Source organism: Chelonia mydas, chromosome 3 (genome assembly GCF_015237465.2).
Source record: "Chelonia mydas isolate rCheMyd1 chromosome 3, rCheMyd1.pri.v2, whole genome shotgun sequence".
Classification (NCBI taxonomy): Eukaryota; Metazoa; Chordata; order Testudines; family Cheloniidae; genus Chelonia; species Chelonia mydas.
The window spans coordinates 165,229,198-165,252,314 of NC_057851.1; the positions used below are offsets into that span (position 1 = coordinate 165,229,198).

General features: G+C 38.1%; 1 protein-coding gene across 9 annotated transcripts in view; it reads left to right on the forward strand.

Annotated features, from left to right (window-relative positions):
• EML4 (EMAP like 4) overlaps positions 1 to 23,117 on the forward strand; it is a 249,578-nt gene that overhangs the window by 126,774 nt on the left and 99,687 nt on the right. For all 9 annotated transcript variants that reach the window (XM_037895812.2, XM_043543754.1, XM_037895808.2 and 6 more), the window contains one exon: positions 9,572 to 9,754. In XM_037895812.2, the coding sequence (XP_037751740.1) occupies positions 9,572 to 9,754 (183 nt within the window). The remainder of the gene's footprint in view (positions 1 to 9,571; positions 9,755 to 23,117) is intronic.

A 23,117-nucleotide genomic window follows, 5' to 3' on the forward strand; every position in this document is an offset into this window, starting at 1 on the left:
CCTTTCTGAGGCCCTGCCCATGCCCCGCCCCTTCTCCGAGGGCCCCCCTGCTCACTCCTCTCTCCGTTGCTCATTCTCCCCCACTGTCTCTCACTTGTTCATTTTCACTGGGCTGGGGCAGGGGGTTGGAGTGCGGGAGAGGGTGAGGGCTGTGGCTGGGGGAGCAGGCTCTGGGGTGAGGCCAAGGATGAGGGGTTCGGAGTGTGGGAGAGGGCTCCAGACTGAGGCAGGGGGTGAAGAATGCAGTCTCTGGGAGGTAGTTAGGGTGCGGGAGGGGGTTCCAACCTGGGGCAGGGGGTGGGGGTGGGGGCTCCGGCCAGGCGGCTCCTGGAAGCAGCTGGCATTTCCAGCTCCTAGGCTGAGGTGCAGCCAGGAGGGTCCGCGCACTGCTTCGGTCCACAGGCGCTGGCTCTGCAGCTCCCATTGGCTGTGGTTCCCGGCCAATGAGAGCTGCGGAGCCGGCACTCTGGGTGGGAGCAGCGCATGGATCCCCCGTGGCCACCCCTGTGCCTGGGGCCGGCCGCAAGGACATGTTGCCACTTCTGGGAGCCACGCAGAACCAGGGCAGGCAGGGAGCATAACTTAGACCTGCTTCGCTGCCGACTGGACTTTTAGTGGCCTAGTCAGAGCTGCCAGGGTTCCTTTTCGACCGGGCGGTTCTGGTTGAAAACCAGACGCCTGGCAACCCTAACAGTAAATAATATAGAAATGTCTTGTCTTGGACATTCCTTTTAAACTTCCAAAAGCTATTAATGGACAAAGTTCATGTCTAATTGTTAAAAAACCCCAAACCTGAATATGACTACACATAAAAAGTCCCAAGCTCGTAAGTTTATATTTATTACATACTTGTATAAATTTATAACAACATAATGAAACTTGAAAAGGAATGTTGAGGGCAGTGATTTTTCAGGTTTAAGCCTGGATTGTGGTTTTTATTAAGATTATCATATTCCTAATTATGAAATTATAGCATAGCCTTTGGAAGCTCATACTTTAGGCATGTGGCTGTTATTCCCCATTTAGGCAGAGTACCCGCATTTTAAAGCCCTAATCCTGCAAAGTGATCCATTCATGTAGATCTTTAGTTCCCTGCAGAGAACCATTAGTGTAACAAAAGTTCTGGAAGCTGATGGAAAGAGAATGAATCACAAAAAGGAATGTAAATTTAAAATTCTACAACTTCAATAGTACACAGGGATTCAAAATATAAACATAAATATGGAATGTTTAACAATGTAGTGCATCAGTACAGCAAGGTCAGTTTAGTAACACTTATCTACTATTGCTACGAATAATCACGTCAGTACATCTCGACGATTGTTTGATAGGAAAAAATAAACAAAAACTCTTGCCTCTTTTACCAGTAGTCCTTCATATTTTATATAAAACTAATCAAACAGTGCATCTGTTATTAAATGAATATTTTAAAAAGCAGGGGAAAGAGTGGCAAAGGGGACAGTGCTATAATATATATTGTCGCCATGTCCAGTTTAAATTTCCAGCAGTCAATAAGAGTTTTCCTCTCGTAGTCTACCTATACGTTTGGGTTGTTTAACTGTACATGTTTGTTTTGATTTTGAATCCGAGTTCAAAGTTGTATTCCTTACATGATTCATATAGCTACAAAACCTTTTGTTGTTTTCATGCATGTTAACATTTGAAAGGGTCAACAGAGGCATTGGGGTCTGTAGAGTCTGATACTTCCATATTATTAAAAGTTGTCTTGTATCATTGGTTTTGCCACCTTATAAGCTGATTTTAATACCAATATATTGCAGCAAACTGCAAAGAAATTTATTCCGTTGAAAGTGATTGCAAAAGGAATTTTGTGAATTATCTTTCTAGAAATATGTTTCTAATAATCCTCAGCCAGTCAGATGATTCACGGTTCTTCAGAACAAAAATGGCAGGTTGTCTAAAAAGTGGCACCGAAGGGAGAACTGAGAGACATGCAGCCCCCCCACACAGAGCCTTCAGATTGTAATGAGAATGATTGTTTTGGTACCATTTCATTTTACAGTCTTTAATCATGAGACTGAATCTGGTCCTGGGAACACAGGAAATTTAGACTGTGTTCCCACATTGAAGGGGCTTTCATGTTACTGGGGAAATTGTGTGTGTTGGCAGAGGGGGTGTAAAAATATCTGTGGTTTGTGTGGCTTATTGGATGAAGTGCTGGCTTTTCCACTCTGTAGTTTAAATTTCCATGTGCTGGGTTTTGTAGAATTTGTTTTTCTCAAATGTTGTTTTTTCTCGAAAATCAAACTCTTTGTGATGTTTGGGCATATTATGCAGGGATTAGTTGGCATATAGGACTGATAATGGGATTGATAGGTGCTCTGATATTATCATTATGAGCCCAGTATAGAAGGCTTGATATGTTTTCTTTTACATTTAGGTGGACAATTCAAATTTATCTGAAGTAGTCAGTGACTAAGGCGGAGATTTTAAAATGTGATTACCCTGCTAAGTCTGCTTAGTGGCCTATGTGAATTGTGTTTGGAGGTCTGTCCAGCACCATCACGGGTGCCTCTTAGGGCTTCTGGCAAAGAGTTCCAGCACCGAATGGGCTGAGAAACTGAACTCTCCCATCTTCTAGAAGTGGTTTCAACCCACTTAGGCAAATTAGAAGTAGGGATGTAAATATCGGTTTAAAAAGTTAACCAGTTAAACTATTAAAATTATATTGTTTAACCAGTTAACCGTTAACCGAGGTCGCTCCGGCTGGCCTGGCAGGATTGGGGCCCCTCCAGACGGTTGGCACGGTGTGGCCGAGACTGGGGTCACTCTGGCCAGTCGGCATGGCGCGGCCATGGCTGGGGCTGCTCCGGCCAGCTGGCGGGACTGGGGTCGCTCTGAGGCCGCTCCAGTGCGGCCGGGGCTGGGGTCCCACCACAGGGCAGCCAGGGTTAACCTTTAAGGTTGGCTAACAGTAAGCCTAATGCTTACTGGTTAACCGTTGAACCTTTTACATCCCTAATTAGAAAAGTAGCATGGAGCATTTTGCAGTGCTGTGGCTGTACATGTTATATGGAAAGAGGACTCTAGTCTCTGGGGCTTTTGTTTCAGAGATTTTCTGAGCACTAAATTCATCCCCCTCTTAAAAAACAATGTTTTTAAAAAGTTAAATCTTTTTTTGTCTTTACATCATAAAAATGATTTTTCATTGATCAGGTGCACAGGTGGTAGCTTCTTTTAAATAAATCACATGCCATGACATTAGATCTGGAAGGTTTTTGGTATATATCGAGTATTCTACTTCATATCTATATTATGAGCTCTTTGGTAATGTTCCCTGTTATGTCAAGAATAATACACATTGAATATTATAAGGTAATGATAGTGCACAAAGTTGGTGTGACGGGGTATACCAGACCCTCTGAGGCCCCCTGCTGGAGACCTTGTTGCCCTGCCACACCCCAGCCCAAAAAAGGGCAGTGGAGAGGGTCCTCCAAGCTGCCTAGCGTGGCTGTGTGAGACACAGTCAATCAGGGCCCAGCAACCTAGTATAAGAGGAGCTGCAGGGCCAGAGGGAGTTCAGTTCCTTGCTGGAACTGCAGGAGTGTGGATGGTGTATGGCTGAGTGATGGACCCCAGACAAGGCACCACTGCCAGAAACCGGGGAGAGTGAGAAGGAGCCCTGAGCTGGTTGCTGGGACTCCATTAGGACAAAGCTCTAAGGTAAGGGTGAAGATGGTGTGGGACCACGGGGAAGTGGCCCAGGGAATTAGAGAAGTCGTTGGACATAGTTAAAGGGACACAGCAGATCACTGCAATCTACGGGGTGCCTGGGCTGGGGCCTGGAGTAGAGGGCGGGCCTGGGTCCCCCCCACCAAGCCCCCATTAGCCACTGGGGGGGAAGTGGCCTGGACATTGAGGCACCCCAGAGAGGGATCTGAACTGTAGTGGCCTAGCTGGAGATCTGTAGCCAGGAAGCCCAAGAGGGTGAAGACATTGTCTCCAGGGTGGGAGCCCTGGGGCACTGCTCTGTTTTTTGAGCAGGGACAATCAAAGAGAGAGAGAGAGTGGGCACACATACTCGGCCAAGGGGGTGATCATGAGAGGTGAGTGCACCCCATTACACTGAGCTAAAAAGCACTATTTAAAACATAAATCCAAAGCATACTCTTTGGAAATCAAAATAATCAGCTGTGTGTACTCCATTCCCTGTACCCTGCTCCTGTCTTAAAAATCCTTGTCCTGGATTGAAAATGTAACTTAAATTTAAATGGGAAAATTGTAAAATCCTGAATAATAACATTCATAAAAAAATTTGAGAAATTTTAAACTGTATGGGCCAAATCCTGGCTCACTAGAAATCAATGGGAAAAAAAAATCCAGTTGATTTCAATAGGACCAGGATTTTACACTAGAAGTGAAAAAGTATTTAATTGCTATGTCAGAGGAAGACTTTATATCATGAGTACCATAAGTTCTGTTGTAGGATTGGTTACACACGATATTGCATAACTGAAGAACGCCATAAATATTTTGAGCCTTTAGAAATATTTACTTCTGTTACTCTGTTAAATGACAGCCATATATTTGAATGAAATAACAGCACAGCAACTTTAGTTTATTTACACAAAGTAGACTTAGATTTGTGAAGAACATTAATGGATGTTTGGAGTTAACTTAAAAAAACGTCGTTGAACTACAATATTTAAGTGCTATTCCTGTTTGCTTTTCAAAAACTAAAATTAGTGTAGCAAAGTCAACTGTGACAAAATCATTGGTAGGCAGTACTTGCAAAGTTAGAAAACAGAATGCCATACAGGTTGGTGTTTTGTTTGTTTTTTGCTTCTGAATTTTGAAATGTTATACTGACTTCATTCTGGAATGAGTGCATTGCAGGTGGCTTCTGTAATATCTGAAAGTAGAATACTGCTTGTTCATATTTTATAGTTTAAGAGGTTTCTTTGCTTGGTTTTTCTGTTTGCCATATGTTTGCTCTTGGTCTAGTGACCTCTAGGCCTGCTGTGCTGGGCAGCATGATTGTGAAAAATTGCCCATTAATACTCTAACACTATCTTTAAAAAATGTATATGTATGTATATATATATATATATATATATATAATCAGTGCCCTAAAAAATGGTATTTAGATTACAAGGAAACGTTTGTAAGGGAAGCAGAAATCTGTGAAAACAATTCATTTTGAAAACTGCTGATCTGCCAAGGAAGAAGAGCAGTATAATTTTTCAGTGTCCTAAATTTGTTGTAATGGTCTGGATAATAGCCAGTCATATTTAGTTTGAAGGCATCCTTTAGGGTAACTTGAAGTAGGTACCCGATTGTTTCAGTTTTCCAAGCACTTTTGGAAATGGGATCTCTTGGAATTTTAGTTTGTTTTTGCAGTTAAGCATTTCAGTTTTAGGTAACTCATTTTATATCTGTAATGTTTCACAATTTAACCTATAATCTATCTATATCTATCTAACCTATAATATCTCTTTCTCCTCTGGTGTGCTAAGTACTAATAAGTCATCTTCCTGGAGTGTTACTCTGGTCCTCAATATCAGCCTCAGTACTCTTGCTCTTCCTTGGAGGTTGTTCTTGCTTATTATTAAGAGTCAGATAAATAAATTTAAGGCCAGACAGGTCTTTATGATTATCTAGTCCGATTTCCTGCATAACATAGGCCAAAAAATCTCACCCAATAATTTCTTCGATTCCATAACTTCTGTTAGAGCTATGGCATATCTTTTAGAGAGAGGTGCAATCTCAATTTAAGACTTCAAGAGATGGAGAATCCATCATATCCCTAGGTAAGTTATTCAAATGGTTAATTACTGCCAAGTTAAAAATTTGCACCCTTTTTCCAGTCTAAATCTGTCTAGCTTTAGGTTCTGACCGCTGGACCTCATTATGCCCTTTTCTGCAAGATTAAAGTGCTGTCTGCTCTCAGAAATCTCTGACCCATGTAGGGACATATAGATCATGATCAAGTCACTTCTCAACATTCTTTTGAATAAACTAAATAGATTGAGCTTCTTAGTTATCTTATGCTATTGGGTTTGCATTCTAGATGTTGATCTTTGTGGTTAAGTCAAAGCAGGTCTGCTTTCCAACTTCTCTTGCAAGTTTCTAATGGCAGCAAGAATTTCTCTGCAGCCATTGTTGCAGAAAACGAGAATGACTCAGTCCAGTTGCTAAATACTTTTCTTGATGATCATTTTATTTGGTATCTGGTTCCAGTACAAAACAGACTTAGTTGATGTCAATACTGAAAATACAATAATTTGCATTGGCCAGTATTTCACTTAAATACCTAGTGTCTGTGTTCATCAAGGAAATAGATGAGCAGACTAAGGTATGTCTCTGCTGCCACGCAGTTTGGACTACAGAGGAATGAATAGCAGTGCGTACCAAAGTGCTGTATTGTAACTCCCCCTGTCTAGATGTTGTGAGCATGAACTAAAAGGTTCCTAGTTTACATTAATGTAGTCCTGTTTGAAGAGGGCTACGTTAATGTGAACTGGAAACCGTTTAGTTCGTCCCGCAGCATCCACACAGAGGAGTTACAGCCCAGCACTTTGGTGTGAGCCACTGTTCATACCCCCATAGTCTGAATTATAGGCTAGTATAGATAAGTCTTAAGTAGTGGAGCCTTGTTTGGTAATTACTATTGGATTTCACACAGTGAACATGGTAATGTCTGGCTTTTAAAACTCTGATGAAACATAACTAAAAGATGTCTGATTGTTTCTTTTTACAAAAGTTTTATAGTAATCTGTAGTGTATTTGTAGGGCCTGGGGATTTACTCATTGTAAGACTTTTCACTGCTGTTTATATTTTATTTTATTTTATTTTTTATTTTATTTTACTTCCGTATGAAGCACTTCAATTTGGGCTAATTGATTTGGGGGTGTATTGCGACAGGTATTATGTGATAGCAGTGGTATTTTGGATTTGATTGCTACCAGCATAAGATGAACTTTAAAGATCCTTACAGTTATTTTGCTATTCTTTCAGTATATCTTTAATTTTAATTACAATTAATGTCTTCCTTGTTTTAAGACAATATAGCTGGCTTATAGTTGCAGTTTTTGGTATGAAGTTGACAACGATCATCCCATATTTTATTTGAATGCTCATAATATCTCTATTTAGCAAAAGTATAATTGTGTTGTACTTTTTGGAATTCCAGGAAGTTGAGTGTCTTCCTCATGAGTTATAACGTTTCTAAGTTTTTATTAGTTTAGAGAAGGATAACATGCACTCTTTACTTTGAGCAAAATTTTAAAATACAGTTTTTTATGTTTTGTCACTTGTTTGACATGGGGGCATTTAAAAGCACTTGTTCATTCTTTGTACATTAGGGAACTTATGTTTCTTTTCTGACTAGAGTAAGACATAATGGTGCACGATCTGTTTGTGTTGTGCTTCTTATTTTAGTAAATAAGCTTTCTGCAAGAAACAGAAATTTCTTATATCCACTGAAGGTGTATGGAAATAAAATGTGTAATCTTGCACTGGTGTCATTACCTTTTCCCTCCATATGTTGTAACAACCCTTTCATTCTCTCTCTCTCTCTCTTTATTTTTTTTTTTTTTTTTTTAAAGTTGCGTCTTCTAAGCATGAAGACTTAGTCTCTTACTGGTGGGTGATCTTGCAGAATACTTATGTAGCAGTTGAAGTATCCCACAGATGCCAATGACATAAGAAATATGGCTGTTCACTTTTTTCTGTATGTTTTAGGCATACGTACGTTTGCCAGGATTAAAGGTGTTTTTGTTTAGAGTCTTTCAGCTGCTATCCACATTACTGAACTGATTACATGTGTCTTACAATGCAGCTTTTTATTGATTAGTATACACCTATCATTATTAGCATATATTTTTCCTCCCATTAACTCAGGACTACAAAATGCATATTATATACACTGCTTCAAATCCCCTTGTAATTTATCTTCCTTTTAGATTTAAGTGAGTTTCCAGCCTAAAAAGCAATCTTAATTTTTCTTTTTAAAAATATATCTGACTGGCAAAAATTGATAATCAAGCCTTCATATGTTGTAAAAAGACATTTTATGCCAATATCTCTTTGGATATTCTTGCCACTGTTTCTGCCATTATACGTACATTTCACTTGTAACTTCTCTTGTTTGAATAAATCCTATGGTGATTTCTTTGTATCTCATAAAATATCAGTATTAAGAATTACAATAAAATAGAATTTGGTGCTACTTCAATAACTACTCCCAAATGTTAACATTTTATCAGTTTTAACAGCTTAGGGCCTGATGGTGCAAACCCTTACCACCTTTGTTGTATTTATTTCATTGGGACTAGTCAAGGTAGGGAGTGCTTTGTCCCCCATTCTTGCAATCACTTACTTACATTGAACTTGAGGACTACTCAGGTGTATAAGTGTTTGTAGGATCAGGGCCTATGTTGGATAATAAAGGGTTTCAGGATTAAGCATTTAAAAAAAGTTATAATTTAAGTTGTTTCCCTGCATTGAAATTCATGAAACTAGTGGCCCAAAATTTAAAATGTGCATAACATTTCACAAACAATAATGAACTTTACTATTTGCATATTTGCTTTTACATATGATTTGATGGTATGAATGTGCTTCATATATGTCACCCATCCAATATTAAATAAGTAAACTTTATGAACCCCAGTGATTTTACACTTTGTATTTTGTTTAGAGTATGCATAAACCCAAACTCACCAAGGATACCTTTATGAATACCTTTTCTTTGACATGTATTTTTTTACAACCCATTTGTAGTGCACAGACTCTGATTTATGCTAAAAATAAAAACCTATGATGTGTTATTTTGGCTTGGCAGAAATAATGCAATGAGCTGTCAAAGGCAAAGAATATGCAGAAGCTGTAATTCCCATTTTACCACTGAAGAATAGATTTGGCCGGATTATGCCTTCAGTACTAATCTATTTCTGTGTGGCCAAACAGATTTTTGGAGCCCTTCACAGCATATTTACTTTCTGTTCTCTTCACTTCGGGCCAAATGTTATAAAGTAGTATATTTTTTTGGATCATACAGTGTGGTGATGTGAAAAAAAAAAAACAGTAAAAAGAAGAAAAAGTAACAAGTTAAAACATCTGATCTAGAATATTTTTGAATTGGAGTTGTCACTTCATTAAATTTGGTCTTGGTGAGTTGTGTATTTTTAAATTGATTTTTAATTATCTCATGCTTTAAAGCGAAGGATGCTGAGGATGCTTCTTTAAAAGTTGTAGTAGAATACACTTCAAAATGTTTGCATATATTTTATTTTGTATTACATTTGAAAATATAGCCTTGTCCTGTTTAGCATGTATCTTGTTCCCATTACAGTACAAGTTCAGTTTCCAAACATCCTGTGTAAGCTTCAATGTTTAAGGGCCTTAATCTTCTCCTTATATTGGTTATGCTTATGATCCCGTACTTATCCGTTATCATCTTTATCCAAACATCTTCAGTATCCCCCAAACATTTTTGATAAACAAGATTGCACTGTATGTTTTTATAACTCTTTTCTTTTTAGTAGTTTTTAGTTTTGAAAAAAACAATTGAATTCCCTCCTCCTTTCTCCCCCTATCCCCAACTAGATGATAGCATCTCTGCTGCAAGCACATCCGATGTCCAAGACCGTCTTTCAGCTCTCGAACTGAGAGTGCAGCAACAAGAAGATGAAATCACTGTGCTAAAAGCAGCATTGGCTGATGTTTTGAGACGTCTTGCGATCTCTGAAGACCACGTGGCCTCTGTGAGAAAGTCAGCACCAAGTAAAGGTAATGATGCATATTGTGGATTGGAATGAATTTGACAGATTCTAGCTTTTCATATTGGAATGTTAACACTTGGAATTTTCTCATTGGATTTGTTTGCTATCTTAAGCATGAAAGCAGGTGTCAATAAATTGACTTTCAGGTATTTTTCACCAAGGTCTTTTTTGATAGGATAAAAATCTGAAAGCTGAGATTTGTCTTTTTGCCCTTTACCATAGAACATCAGAGTTAAGAACACCTTGAGAGTGGAGGTTGTTCGTAACTCTGAAATGTTTGTAACTCTGAACGAAACATTATGGTTCTTTCAAAAGTTTACACAACTGAATGTTCACTAAATACAGCTTTGAAATTTTACTATGTAGAAGAAAAATGCTGCTTTCCCTTTATTTTTTTTAGTATTTTACATTTAACACAGTACTGTGCTGTATTTGGTTTGTTTTTTGGGGGGGTTTTTTTTTTTTTTGGTCTCTTTTGCTGCCAGATTGTGTACTTCCGGTTCCAAAAGAGATGTGTGGTTGACTGGTCAGTTCGTAACTCTGAAGTTCTACTGTGTTTACATTTGTATGAGATCTTCTGTGAATTCCACCTTACTCCTTGTAAAAAGACCACTTTCTACTTAGACAATAGTATACTTTACATCAGGATTGTTTAACCTGCATCCTGAGGTCTGGATGCAGACTGGTGAATCTCTAATCCCACAGCCAGGTTCTTCCTGTTAACTTCAAGGTGAGAACAAGATTGGTCAACTGAAGACTCTTACTGGAGGTTAACTAAAAAAATGAATTCTACTTTCTGTTTATCAAGGAAAAGGCAAGATGAAGGAAATATTATAGAGGGGTGTACTTTAAAAAAAAAATAGAATATGTACATTTACACAGAAATTTTTCACCACCCTTATGCTCCTTGCAAATTGCCATGTGACCACTACTATCAAATGTTTGGGCTTCCATTCATTAACATTTTTACATCTACTTCCTTCATGTACTATGTATATATGTTTTATTAAAAAATTGGGATAAAAGGAAATAGGCATATTTTGTGCTAATTTGCACAATATTTAAGAACTACAACTACAATAAAAAGTTAGCAGAGATGATTCAAATCAATTTTAAGGATCTTCCAATTCTCAGAATTAGAAGAGTGAGTATAATTGTGTGTATTCCCATCAAACTGCCCCAGTTATTTGCCTTGAACTGAATTATACATCCTTGATTCTCCACTGTTACTCTAGTTTTGAAATCAGTGCTGTCACACCAATAAATTGGAGTAAGATAGTGGTGAATCAGGGCATGTGTATGTTTATTATACATATGTTTTATATGTTCAAAATATGAAAGTTGAAAAATACTGATTTTTGTAATCGTTTTAGATATAGAACAGCATAGAGATCTAATTATTGTAATTGGTTTTTTTTTCATGTCCCCATGCCAGATGGAAGGAAGTGTTGACACTTAATTGGCATTGACTCTGAATCCTGCTATTCTGTCTTATTTGCTAAATGGTAGACAGTCATTATCTGTGCTTATAAATTCAGCTTTCTTTTATCTGACATTTATCATGCCTCATCAGGATTCAAACTTACTTGTCTAACATTTTGAATAAACAAAGTACTAGCAAGTATTTGCAAAAAGTACAGTAAGTCTGTGTTGCAAGCTACTCATTTTTGCAGAAAAGTGATGCTTTCAAGTGTAAAATCATGGACAGAATGTACATACTTGGGGCCACAATTTTCATACTTGGATGGTTAAAGTGCCTAGTTTCTGTTTAGGCACTTACATAAGTGGTTTGATTTTGGAGGTGCTAGGTATCCATGGCCTCCACTGAAATCAGATGAAGCTGTAGGTGCCCAGCACCTCTGAAAGTCAGGGGTGAAATTCTGTGCCCATTGAAGTCAATGCTAAAACTCCCCTTAATTTCAGCGGGGTCAAGATTTCATCCCAGGTCACTTAAGGAAAAAAGAAAAGAGGCTTAAATTTAAATGTGTTTTTTAACATGCAACCTTTTGGTCCTAAAACACCTGACCCAGTCCTTTTCCCATACAGAGCACCTGGTATTGTCTAGATCACAGAAATGATTGTATCTGATTTTTAGAAATTTTAGGTATATTACCTTAACTACTTACAGAAGATATGTGTCTGTACAGAGAGACATTCCATGTACTGAAAAATGTAACTCAATAGCACTGGAAAGAAAAATACAATCTCCCATGCCTCAAACAATTCCTAAAACTGTCCATATCTGTCTGACTGTTTGCATACTACCACTAAAAATATATATATATATACAGCAAAAAGCGTGTGTTAAAGAGCATTTCAGTCATTGACTTGAATGTTCTACTAAAATAAGGGAACAAACATAACAACATTATTCAAATGCTAGACTTAAAAGTTTTCAGATACACACTATTGCTCTGAGTCATGCTTATCTTTGGTTGTATATAAATAAATTAGTGGACAAATGTCCAAACTAATGAGCATCTACAAATTTCACTGTAGTCAGTGTCTGAAGTAGCTTCTCTTTACCTTATAAATCAGACTTATAAATGGATTTTTGTGCCTGGATTTGAAAATTTTAACCAATAGTGTTTTTTAATCAGAGTTGTTTAAATGTCTTCATATAGCTCCATTCCTCCGGTATTTAGCTTTAACAATGATTTTTACTATTGCTGATCTAAATTTCACTCATTTTAGTGGGGGAAAGAGAATACACCATAAAAGCTTTTAACTTTGCTACTATATATCTGCATAAGTGCATATTACATAACATTTATGTATATAGAAGCATTGAAGTAGTATACTATTATTAATTGTATTATTGTTTCTTATTTTTATATGGTAGTGCCCACAATGTGCTAGGAACTATCCGTAAATATACTGAGTCACTGTCCCTGCCTCAAAGAGCTCACAGTCTCTATTTGGAATCGTAAGTCATAATTAGTTTTTGCCACAGAATGGCAGTTTTTAATGACACAAACTTTCCTCTAATCCTGTAGATCCCCAAAGAGACATAATTGGGGAAAGCTGAGTAACATGAAGAGGGGAAACTGAAAGGAAATAAAACAACATAGGCACTGGATCCCAAGATCTTCCGTGCCTATAGATTCACTACTTGAAAACACATTCAGTTTACTAGATCTGGGATTCAGATTTTTTTTTTATGTTCAGACACATTTAATACTAAAATGCAAAGTCATTTGGAAAGTTTCTGTTTTATGCGAATACTTTGAATAGTATGCTTCCAGACTTCAAATCAAATGAGTGCTAAAAAGGGGTGTGCGTGTGCTTGTATACATACCAACAGCTGATTTTCTCCCTTTTATAGATAGGCAGATACATTTTGGCACTACCATTTTTCCCTTTGGAATGGTCTCACTTTCAGTCTCCATTCTGTCTACCAAGACAGCAGATGGACTTTTTTCCTGGGGAAATGTCTGGGAATATTTTACTCAGTAATTGTGAAATTTTGCACAGTGTAGGGTGCCCATAACTCCAGATTTACTGCTTCTGCCCTAATTTAGCCATATACTAAGGTCTTAAGAAGGATGTATGTCCATGAACGGTCCTCTGGGCTGGGGGAATTTCACTCAATGAAAAAATCAGTAAGGCCTCTGCTACTTGCAGTTGTAACCAATTAAACCTCTTCAGTGAAAGGGTTCTGAATCTTGGTGGCTGTCTGGTAACATAGGAATACTCTAATTCTAACTTGTGCCTTGAGAGGTTGTTTACACCTGTTCATTCACAGTTACAGAAATAGTGAAAGAAAGGTCGAGGTATAATTTAAAAATTGTGTTTAACTATGTATACACAATATACAATATCTAATATTAATGAATTATAACTAATTGCTGCTATTTTTATTTTATAGAGGACATGGCCCCTTTGTGTTGAAACACCTAACAGAGCCACAAGTAAAAAGCATTGCAACTGTTGCATTAGTTTCACTATTGATGACTGGATATTTTTATCTTGATGTATAGGACATTATAGAGTGGCAGAAAAGAGATGTTTAGTGACGTATTGCCACCGGTATTTTAGACTTCAGGAATAGCTTTGGTTTAGTTTAGTTGAGCCGTAAAAGTTAATATTTGGAACAAACATTCCAAAATATGATTGTACACGAATAAAATATTAGTGATTTATATTTTAAATATTTCTTTCAGTACAACAGTTGACTTATTTTCCGGTTGTGTAATAAAACGATACAAGTAAGGCCAATCTTCCCAAAAGCCTCCAAAAATTTACTTTATAAAAGTCACTCAGTATCTGATCTGCTTTTGCACTGGACATTCTTTTGTACTTGCTGCTGAGACATATCTTCCAAAACCTCTACAAATTTCCCTTAAGTAGCTCAGCAGTTGCCTTCAGAGGGGTGCTTTCCACGGTGTGAAAATGAGTGTTGTGAACTGACTAAATCAGGTTGAAAGGGGCAAACGTAAGTGATACTTTTTGGTATTCACACTTCCCCACCCCATTCAAGCAGATGATATCCAAATTCGTTGAGACAGAGGATCACTAGGGCTTCTGGCAAACTGCTTCAGTATCCTTCAGTATGGTTTGTTCATGCTGGATATCTCTTTGGACTGAACTAATTTTGTTTTACCTTTCTTATCCCCCTATTTCTTCTTGACTAGCATCTGAATCAGCAAAAGCTAGGACCTTTACTAATATCCTGGTATTTGTGATATTATTCTTGTCTGTACTTTTCATCATATGCTTATTGTTATATTGTTTCAGTGGAAACCTTCCCAATAAGTGAATAGATTTCTATAGAAATAGCACAGGGGCATCCATAAGTGAGTTAATTCGGTAGGGACTGTTTTGTCTGTCTGGTGCTCTCTCAAGAGCAGTGAGATCCTCAAGGTGGGTGCTGGGAGGTGGCAGTTGAGATGTGAGCTATATGGTGTTCATTTTTTGTCTTCAGTTCTTCCTATCTTATGATTGAATTAAGCCAGGGGGCAAGTTTTTAATAGTCATCCTAGGAAGGTGTAAGGTTCAGGGACCACCGTGTGAGAGAAGTATCTCCATTTGGAGAGTACAAGGATATCAGCACTTGTCTGTTAGTGGGCAACTGACAAAGCAAAAGGAAGATATTTCTGCCTCTGTATCTTCCACCAAGAAGCTCTCATAGATACAGGAAATCCTTTCAAAATGAACATGGAAGAAGGTTGTTATAATGCCTCTCTGTCTCTACACAAACTATGCACAAGTATGCAAAGCGATAGGAAAGGCTAATAAATCCAAGGAAGGTATTAAATATTATTGAAGTTATTCTAGTTCAGAGAAGAATTAGTGGTGCTGTCCTAGCCTCTGCCCATACACAAGCATCCCTGTAGGTTAACACACAGATGCTCCCTTCTGAGATAATCTTAATGCTTATGTTTTATAGTAGTTTACTTGTAGCTGGTAAACTGATCATTTACTTTTTTATGATTATGCATTTAGATGACACTATTCCCGCCCTCATATGTGTTGAGCTACTGAACTAGGGCATGGGTGTTCAGTAATCTTGGGCGCGGGGGGGGGGGGGGGTTGATAGGCAGCTTCAGTAGTTCTGTAAGTGTCATCTCTTTTGTGGGAAGTTCTTTCCTTTTGACAGCCTTGAAGTGTTGGTGCCACATACCTCTTTACTTGATTACAGCAGTTGACGCTTATAGTATCTGCCAAAAAAAGATTACCTGAACACTGGAGGAAAGGGAAAGCATAGAGTCATATGGTACTTGTGGTTGCCAGCAAGACAGATTCTATCACGGTTGGTGCCTGGGATGCTTTTGGGGTGTCAAAATGTATGTAACATGAGAATGCAGCTTGTAGGCAGTGTGTGTGAAGACAAGTCCATGACACACAATGGCACTAGTAAAGCAGCTCAGGGTAATCATACTAATGACGGCCAAGATGCATGTGCCTCCCGTTCCAAGAAGTTGCTATCCAGTTGAAAGTATATATAATTTTTTTTCTTATGCCCTCTTTTTGACTAGAGGCAAAAATGAGATTTTGCACGCTTTCAATCTTCAGACGGAACATGATGCAAAAAATAGGAGTATGCAAGAACAGAAATATATAGCAACTGGCTCCTACACAAGCTCAGTTAGTGGAGAGAAATAGGTTGCCACAGAGAGAGGTTGGTTGTCAGAAGATGTGTGAGAGTACAGGCCAGCGTTGGAAAAGGCATGTGTTACACTTTGCACAGAGGTGTCTAGGACAAGCCAGTGGCACTTTGTGTGACAATGCAAGTTTTTTCTTTAGTGGACTTTCGGTGATACGAGTCTGAAGAGTTCCTACTTGTTTTGTTTTGGTATGCAGTAGTGTGTACATATCCCAAATACACAGAGAACCTAAAGCAAAATCCTATTTCATTGCAATAATTTGAGCAGAAGATTTAAGATGTTGGTTTTCACCTGATCTTAACTCTTGTTTCATTTCAGTAATATTAAAATGAAAAGTAGGCTGGCCAAAAATGTTGGGTTGTTTTTTTTTTTAATTTAAAAATGCTGACTTTAAGGGAAAATAGTAAACTTTGTGGAAAAAAAACTTAAGATATGCTTGCACTTGAATTTTTAGTCATGCTTAACACATGCTAATTAACACAATTGTAAATTCTAGTGTAGACACTACAGGACACGATTTACAATTGCTGGATTAATAGGTGTTAAAACACAACTACAAATTCAAGACCTACTTTGACGGTTGGAAGTTGCTGTTAGCCATGAATTTCCATAGAGAGGAGGGTATGAGGAGGGGCATCATTTAAGCAGTCCCAGAGTTGTATCTGCCTTATCAAGGCCAGCAACTGCAAGCTTGCATGTATATCACTTTACTCATGGGAGTAGTCCTGTTGAAGCCTGTGGGCTGTATGCTCATGTTACATACATTTTAACACGCTTCAAATCTTAATGTCTTTCCCATGCACTGGTTATTATGTCATGTGCTCTTTTTATGTCAAGTGTCTTTCTTCTTTATTACTTCCTTTTTCATTTTTCTGTTCTCCTCTCTCCTTCCAATTTTCCATCTCCTTTAACCCCTTTTTGCTTTCTTACTCTACTCATGCTTGTAATTATTTTGGTCTCTCTTCTTTTCCTCCTTCCCTTTACTTTACATTCTTTTGAAGACTAATGGGAATTAATGAACATTTAACCAGCTTCCTTCTGAAGAGCTTATTTTTACATCTCATATGAATATCAGTTATCTAATTATTAGATATATGCACTTGCAGCTGTATTTATCAGGAAAAATAATTTAGGCTAATAGTAAAGGTGTGTTACCTCTGTGTGTGTGTGTATGTGTGTGTGTGTGGTTTTAAGTGAAAAAAGCGGTGTGCCATTGTCTCAGAATATATGTATCTATCAAGTAGTCTTAAATTCATCAAACCTTTATTCCAAGTCACACAAGTGACTGAAGGTCATAATAAACAAATTAGAACCATTTTGGGGAACGTAACAGGCCTGCAATTCTAAAATCCTGAGACATACAGTTGGAACTAAAAGCTATCGTTTTATCACAAGACACACATTTTCAAAAGTTACTACTGTCACTTAAATGTCATTTGCCTGCATTTCCCCTCAATTTAGCTAATAAAATCTATCTCCTTTTTTTCTGATTCTGTGGTTATGGGAGAAAGGGAGGGAAACAGATTTCAGGTTTATGGTGGTGGTCTGTCTTGCCTTATCTTTCATTCACACACTTGTATACTTGACAGATTTTAATGAAAGGTCTCTTTTGAACTCAGCAGATATTATTATTCTATGAAAATTATCAGAATAGAGATGGAATCCATTATCCATGAAAGACATTTTTACTACTTTGATCTCACAGTTTGGCTTTAATCCTGGCCACCACACACTGGATCTCATTTTACATTCAGCTTGCATCCGGCTCTTGTTCCGAGCCAAAAGATAAAGCTGAGTGCTATTCAGACTGAAAAATTACAGACTGTTTATGTTAGTAATTGACATATAATGTGATATTGGCAGACATGCAATTTGAATGCTGAGAACTTCATTGTTTTAGCCTATTGAATTCCATCCTGAATTTGTGTTTTCACTGCAACTTCATTATAACACTCTCCTTTGAAATTAAGCCTGTTAAGGCTGTTATGAAAGGATATTTTTACAGTGGGAGACAGAAAGTTTCTAAGGGTATTAATGTAATTTGGAGCCTTATGATGAGTATAGATATTCACTAGCCATCATTGAAGCTCTAGGGCTGTGGACCAGTGAATTGGCTCCACTGGAGTTCTGCAGCTAGAGTCAGAAACATTCTAATCCCATCCTCTGATCATGGAGAGCTAATTCATAAAGTCCAATACTCAAGGTCTGCAAATGGGTTAGGAATTAACCCCATGAGTTTTATTTTAAAATGTAAATGTATTTTCATTTTTTAGATTAGATATTTTTTAAATTATTTGGGATCCTAATAAAAAAAAATCCTGAGCCTCTTTTAGTTCACCTTTAAAAAAAAAGAACAGAAGTCCGATATTAATGAATGTCGAAGTAGAGGAGTGTAAAATATTTGTAACATTGTGCAAAGCTACTTGGAAATTGCGGAGTTTTAACATTTTCTTACAAACTGAAAATTTACCCATTTTTCCTCAAGAAATTCTAAAGTACACTTTTCTTTACTAAAGACAGGCTAGTTTTACGGTGAAGATGCCTTCATTCTGGAATCAAACTGAAATTCATTTTTTTGATTCAAAAGTCGCCATTTAAAATGAGCAAACTTTGGGAGTTACAAACTTAGCTGAAACTAAATTACACAACCTTTTTTACTGCAGCCTGTGCAACACACATAATTCCCCCCTAGAACTTGATATTTTGATGGCTATTTGGAATGTGTCCAAGTATTTCTTATATCACTTCTGAATTCCTTATTTCTTTGAGGCTAGTTTTACAAACAATAGCTGCTCCAGTTCTACTAAAATCAATTTTTAAATTGATTTAATTAAATTAATGCAAGTCCCTGTCTGGACTAACTTAAATCTCAAGTCAGTAAGTGTTCTGTGAATCACCCTAGCATGTTTGTGGTCATTATTAAAATAATAATTTAAAAGGAAGTCCTTTCATTTAAAAACAAGTCACCACAATCTACTGTATAGATGAGAATCAACCCTTTTACTGCTGCCAATGTCGTATGGTCAAGAGCATAGTTTAGCTAGGAAAGAGTTGGATATAATTGATCTCAGATTTTATTCATGGATAAGGTTTTATTATTCAGCGTAAGAGTCTGAGACATTTTATCTTAGTATAGACAGTTCCTTGTAGATGTAATGTCATGAGCCCAGTATTCCCATTAGTATTCTCTCCCTGTGGAGGAGAAGGTTGTACATGTTTTCCATCTGATTATGTGACTATATCAGATGTTTCTGATCTGAAACACTGTTTCTGTGTGCACTTTACACACAGCTTGTCCACTGAATCTTTTGTGTCTGTCAGAGAATTCAGAGTTGTTATAGTTATATCTCCCATTCCCATTTCTGCATAATTGCCTCAATGGCAGCCTGAGATGTACTGATCTATTACCACATACAGAAAGACAGAGAAAGGTCACCTACAGTTCAAGAGCAAATCAGGAGTTTTGACATATTGTACCTTCTTGGAGAAAATGATTTACTTAGTCATTGAAAATAAAACAAGGACATTTATATGCCAGTATTACTCAAGATATTTTTCCAGCTCATATTGGTTTATGGCTTTCCTGGTATCTGTGTTATGAAAACATGTTTGAGGTATTTTTAAAATATGTTGAATTTTGAAATTAGAATCTTTATTTAAAAAAATGAAATAAAACATGTCCACAAAAGTAGTCTGTAGAGTGTGGCTAGCTGAGAAGAATTATGTTTGTTTGATTTTGGGGGGGGAGGGGGAAAGGGGCTGGGAGAGGGGAGGGGGAAAAAAAGAAAAATCAAAATGATTTGTATATCTTGGAATGTTTCAGAGCCGATCTCTTTCCTCATCATCTTCTACTTCTTCCCCTCTTCTTCTACTGTGCCCAGGTTTTTTCCTGACTGCTTTTGTCCTCTTGACCTGACTTTCTGTCAGCTTTCAGTAGCACTCTGTACATTTGGAGCAGCCTGCCAATTAATGTTTCCCCATCCCCAGCCTGCTCACATATTTGTTAAATCACACATTTTCTTGTCAGACTTAACCTGTTACACACAAAAAAGGTTAAAATAACATGAGTAAGGTTGCAAAGTCAAGTGCTCAAAAGTCAGGAAATGCCAGAATTAAGGCTGCTGGACCAGCAGCCTTAACTCAGCCTGTCTTGCATATGCTTTATAATTAGGCATGGTAAATGTCAGTAAACGTCAATTTCACCATACATGGACAACCAGTGAAAAAATATATACATTGATGATAATCAGACTTTACAGATAGGCAGATAGTAAGCAAAATACTGCTTGAGAACTTAGTTTGGATTTAAGGATATCTATTTTCTATATTTTGACATCTGATGTTAGCAATTTGTGTTTTAATGGTTATAAAGCTTTAATTTTTTTTGAATCTCAATGTCTGCTGTCATTAAATAATTATACTGACCCCTTCATTGCCTGATCCATACATCATTTCCCACAACTGTGAAAATTTAAATAGATAAAAATAAAAAAATGGTGAAAACCCAAAATTTCCCCAAAATGTGAATGTTTAAATTGATGAAAATAGAAAAAATGCTTAAAAATAACCAATATTATCAACTGAAATTGTATTTAAAATATTGAATTCTGCCAAGCCTAATTACAATGCAGTCTTTAATCTTATTTAGTATGGCTTAAAACCAACAATGTTAGATGTCCAAATCTAGGCTGGCGATGATGCAGAGTAAATGGCAAATTGATTATTTGGGACGTTGATTGATCAGTACGTAGTCTGAAGTCTGTTTCTGCAACCACAAATAGGATTATGTCTTAGTCCTCATTTATGGAGAAGGGATGTGCGGCTGCAATTCAAAGTGGCCCATATTTTCCATGGAAGTGAAAAGCCATTGGTTTTTTCGGTTGAGTCCCTGATGAGCTTTTATACAGGATGTTAGCGTCCTTCCACCTTGCTTGTCCTTGATCTTTGGGTGAAAAACCTGGAGTCTTTGAGCTTTTGTGCTGCAACCCAAAAAGATTTTTCTGGATTTGAATCCGAATGTTGGTGTATTACTTAGATCTTCTTGTACTGGGGGACCCTTGTTCCCTCAAGTTTGATGGAGCTTCTCAAGAATTCTCCGGTTATGACAAATTTGGGGTGGGTGGATATATGTCAGTATGGGAAGCCATGTGTTCTGGTGTTAATTCTACTGTGGCCATAATAATCCACATAACAAAGGTGTGATCATGTAATTAGAGACTTTCTATTCACATACTATGCTTTCCACAGGATCCCTGCCTCATTCAGAGCACAGCGTGGACCTGCTTTGGAGATGAATCAGGCAGGGTCTGTTGGACACCTGCCTGATTTGTTTCAGAAATTGGAAAGTCTGTAGTGAGTGAGACAATGAATTGCAAGAAAAGAAAGAAGGGTCTCATGGCTCAGGCAGTTCGATGCCTTAATAAATAATTTTTAAATAGTTGTGTGTGTGTGTAAATTCCTAGATTTAAAAACGAACAAACTGGAAAACAGAAATTCCGTCATGTGGCATCATATTGACACCTATGTGGTTCGTCAGAAGGGTTGGAACCTTTAGATCTGCCTCACTGACATCTGCTACTTGAGCTAATGGAGTAACTGATGGCAGTAGTAAGTTGTAACCCACTGCCTGTGGGCTAGCACTACAGGGGGGGGATAAGATGCTTTGCCAGAGGGTTACATAGATATTTGCTGACAGTAGAAGAATGGTGAGACTCAGGAATCTTGGGTTCCATTCCAGCCTTTGGGGAAAGTGTGCTCTAGTGAGCACAGAATGTTTTGCTCATTTTCTCCAAGCTTAACCCCTTCCACCCTGTCCCAGTTCTGTCTTTTCTTGTTCCATCCTAGCCAGTCCCCAACTACAATCCACAGGCTTCTCATCCCAGTCTCTTTGCTTAGCCAGCACTAGTCTCCCACTATGGACTTCTTGCATCAGTTCTGGTCTGCTCCCCACCAGTTCCAATCTTTCACCACTCCTAGTGCAAGTCTGCTTGCCCTGCCAGTCCCACTTTCTCCTCTTCAATCCCTCTGCTCCGTGCCCCTGTCTCCCCAATCCAGCCCCAGTTTCTCCCCTCCCAACTGCTCTTCCAGTCTATCTCTTTTGCTCAGCCTTGCCTCCAGCTTCCACATTCCCCATCTCCACAGTCTTCCAGTCTGTGGCCCTGGTTCCTCATTTATTCTCAGTGACCAAGTCCCTGCTCCAAAGCAGGGGGATGCTAGAACATCTCACGCAAAGGTCGTCAGTGTTTTGTAGCATGGGTAAAACAATGTATTTGTCTGTAGCTTCATTCTTGGAGATGGCTGAGCCATTTTGGGGGTTGCCTGGGGCCTCCGCAGGTGCTGGGAGAGGGTGGCCCAGCTGTTTGGGGGGGGAGGGGGAGGCCGGGTGGTGGCACGCGGACTGGGACCCCCGCTGGTGCTGGGTGGGAGGGGTCGAAGACTTGGTAGAAGTCAAGCCTCTTCAAGACAGTTGTAGCTAAAATAGCTGTCTTGGCCCTGGAACCCCACGCTGGGACAAGAAGTTTTGTGTAGCAGTAAATGCTGTGGTCTTTACCAACCTTGGGCTCCTTACCTTACCTTGTGTTCACAAGGCGTAGGAAGCCCCAACAGAGTTGTGTTGTGCCCCCTCCCCTTACACAGGATTTTCCACTCTAAATGTACATTTATTTGCATATAGTATCTTCAATATTTAGCTAATGGGAATGGTTTGAAGTACATTGTATTTCAGTAATGACATGTTATCTTTCTGCTTCCTTCATACTTCTTATCACAAAGCACTTTATGAAGGGGTGATAATGATGAGAGAGCCTACCAGATGAGCTTCTGGGAAATGTGGTGATTTAAGATGACTCAGCTTTTTGAACAACAGAATGCTGCTGCACAAGGAATTTATATTTCTGTTGCAATCACGACTAAAATAATTCTGTGGCAAGTGAAGCTTAGGACGATACTGTGCCAGAGTATTGTATTATAATTTACCATTTGACTGTAACATCCCATTTGAGTTACTCCACTTTGCAATTTAAAATGTCACTTCTAATGTTTCCATTTTTGAATTCTACAAAAGAATCCCCTTATGTACAAACATCCTTAGTTTTGGCCGTTAAAGTGCTGTTTCATTAGCCAGATGTGTATGTGAACATATTTCTGGCTAATAGTTTCATGTCAGATAAACTTTATTCCTAGCTTAAACAAATTGTTGAACTACCAAAACACAGTATTTCTTTGCAAAAACTAGATGTTTATTGGTTTGGTGTGAATGTTTGA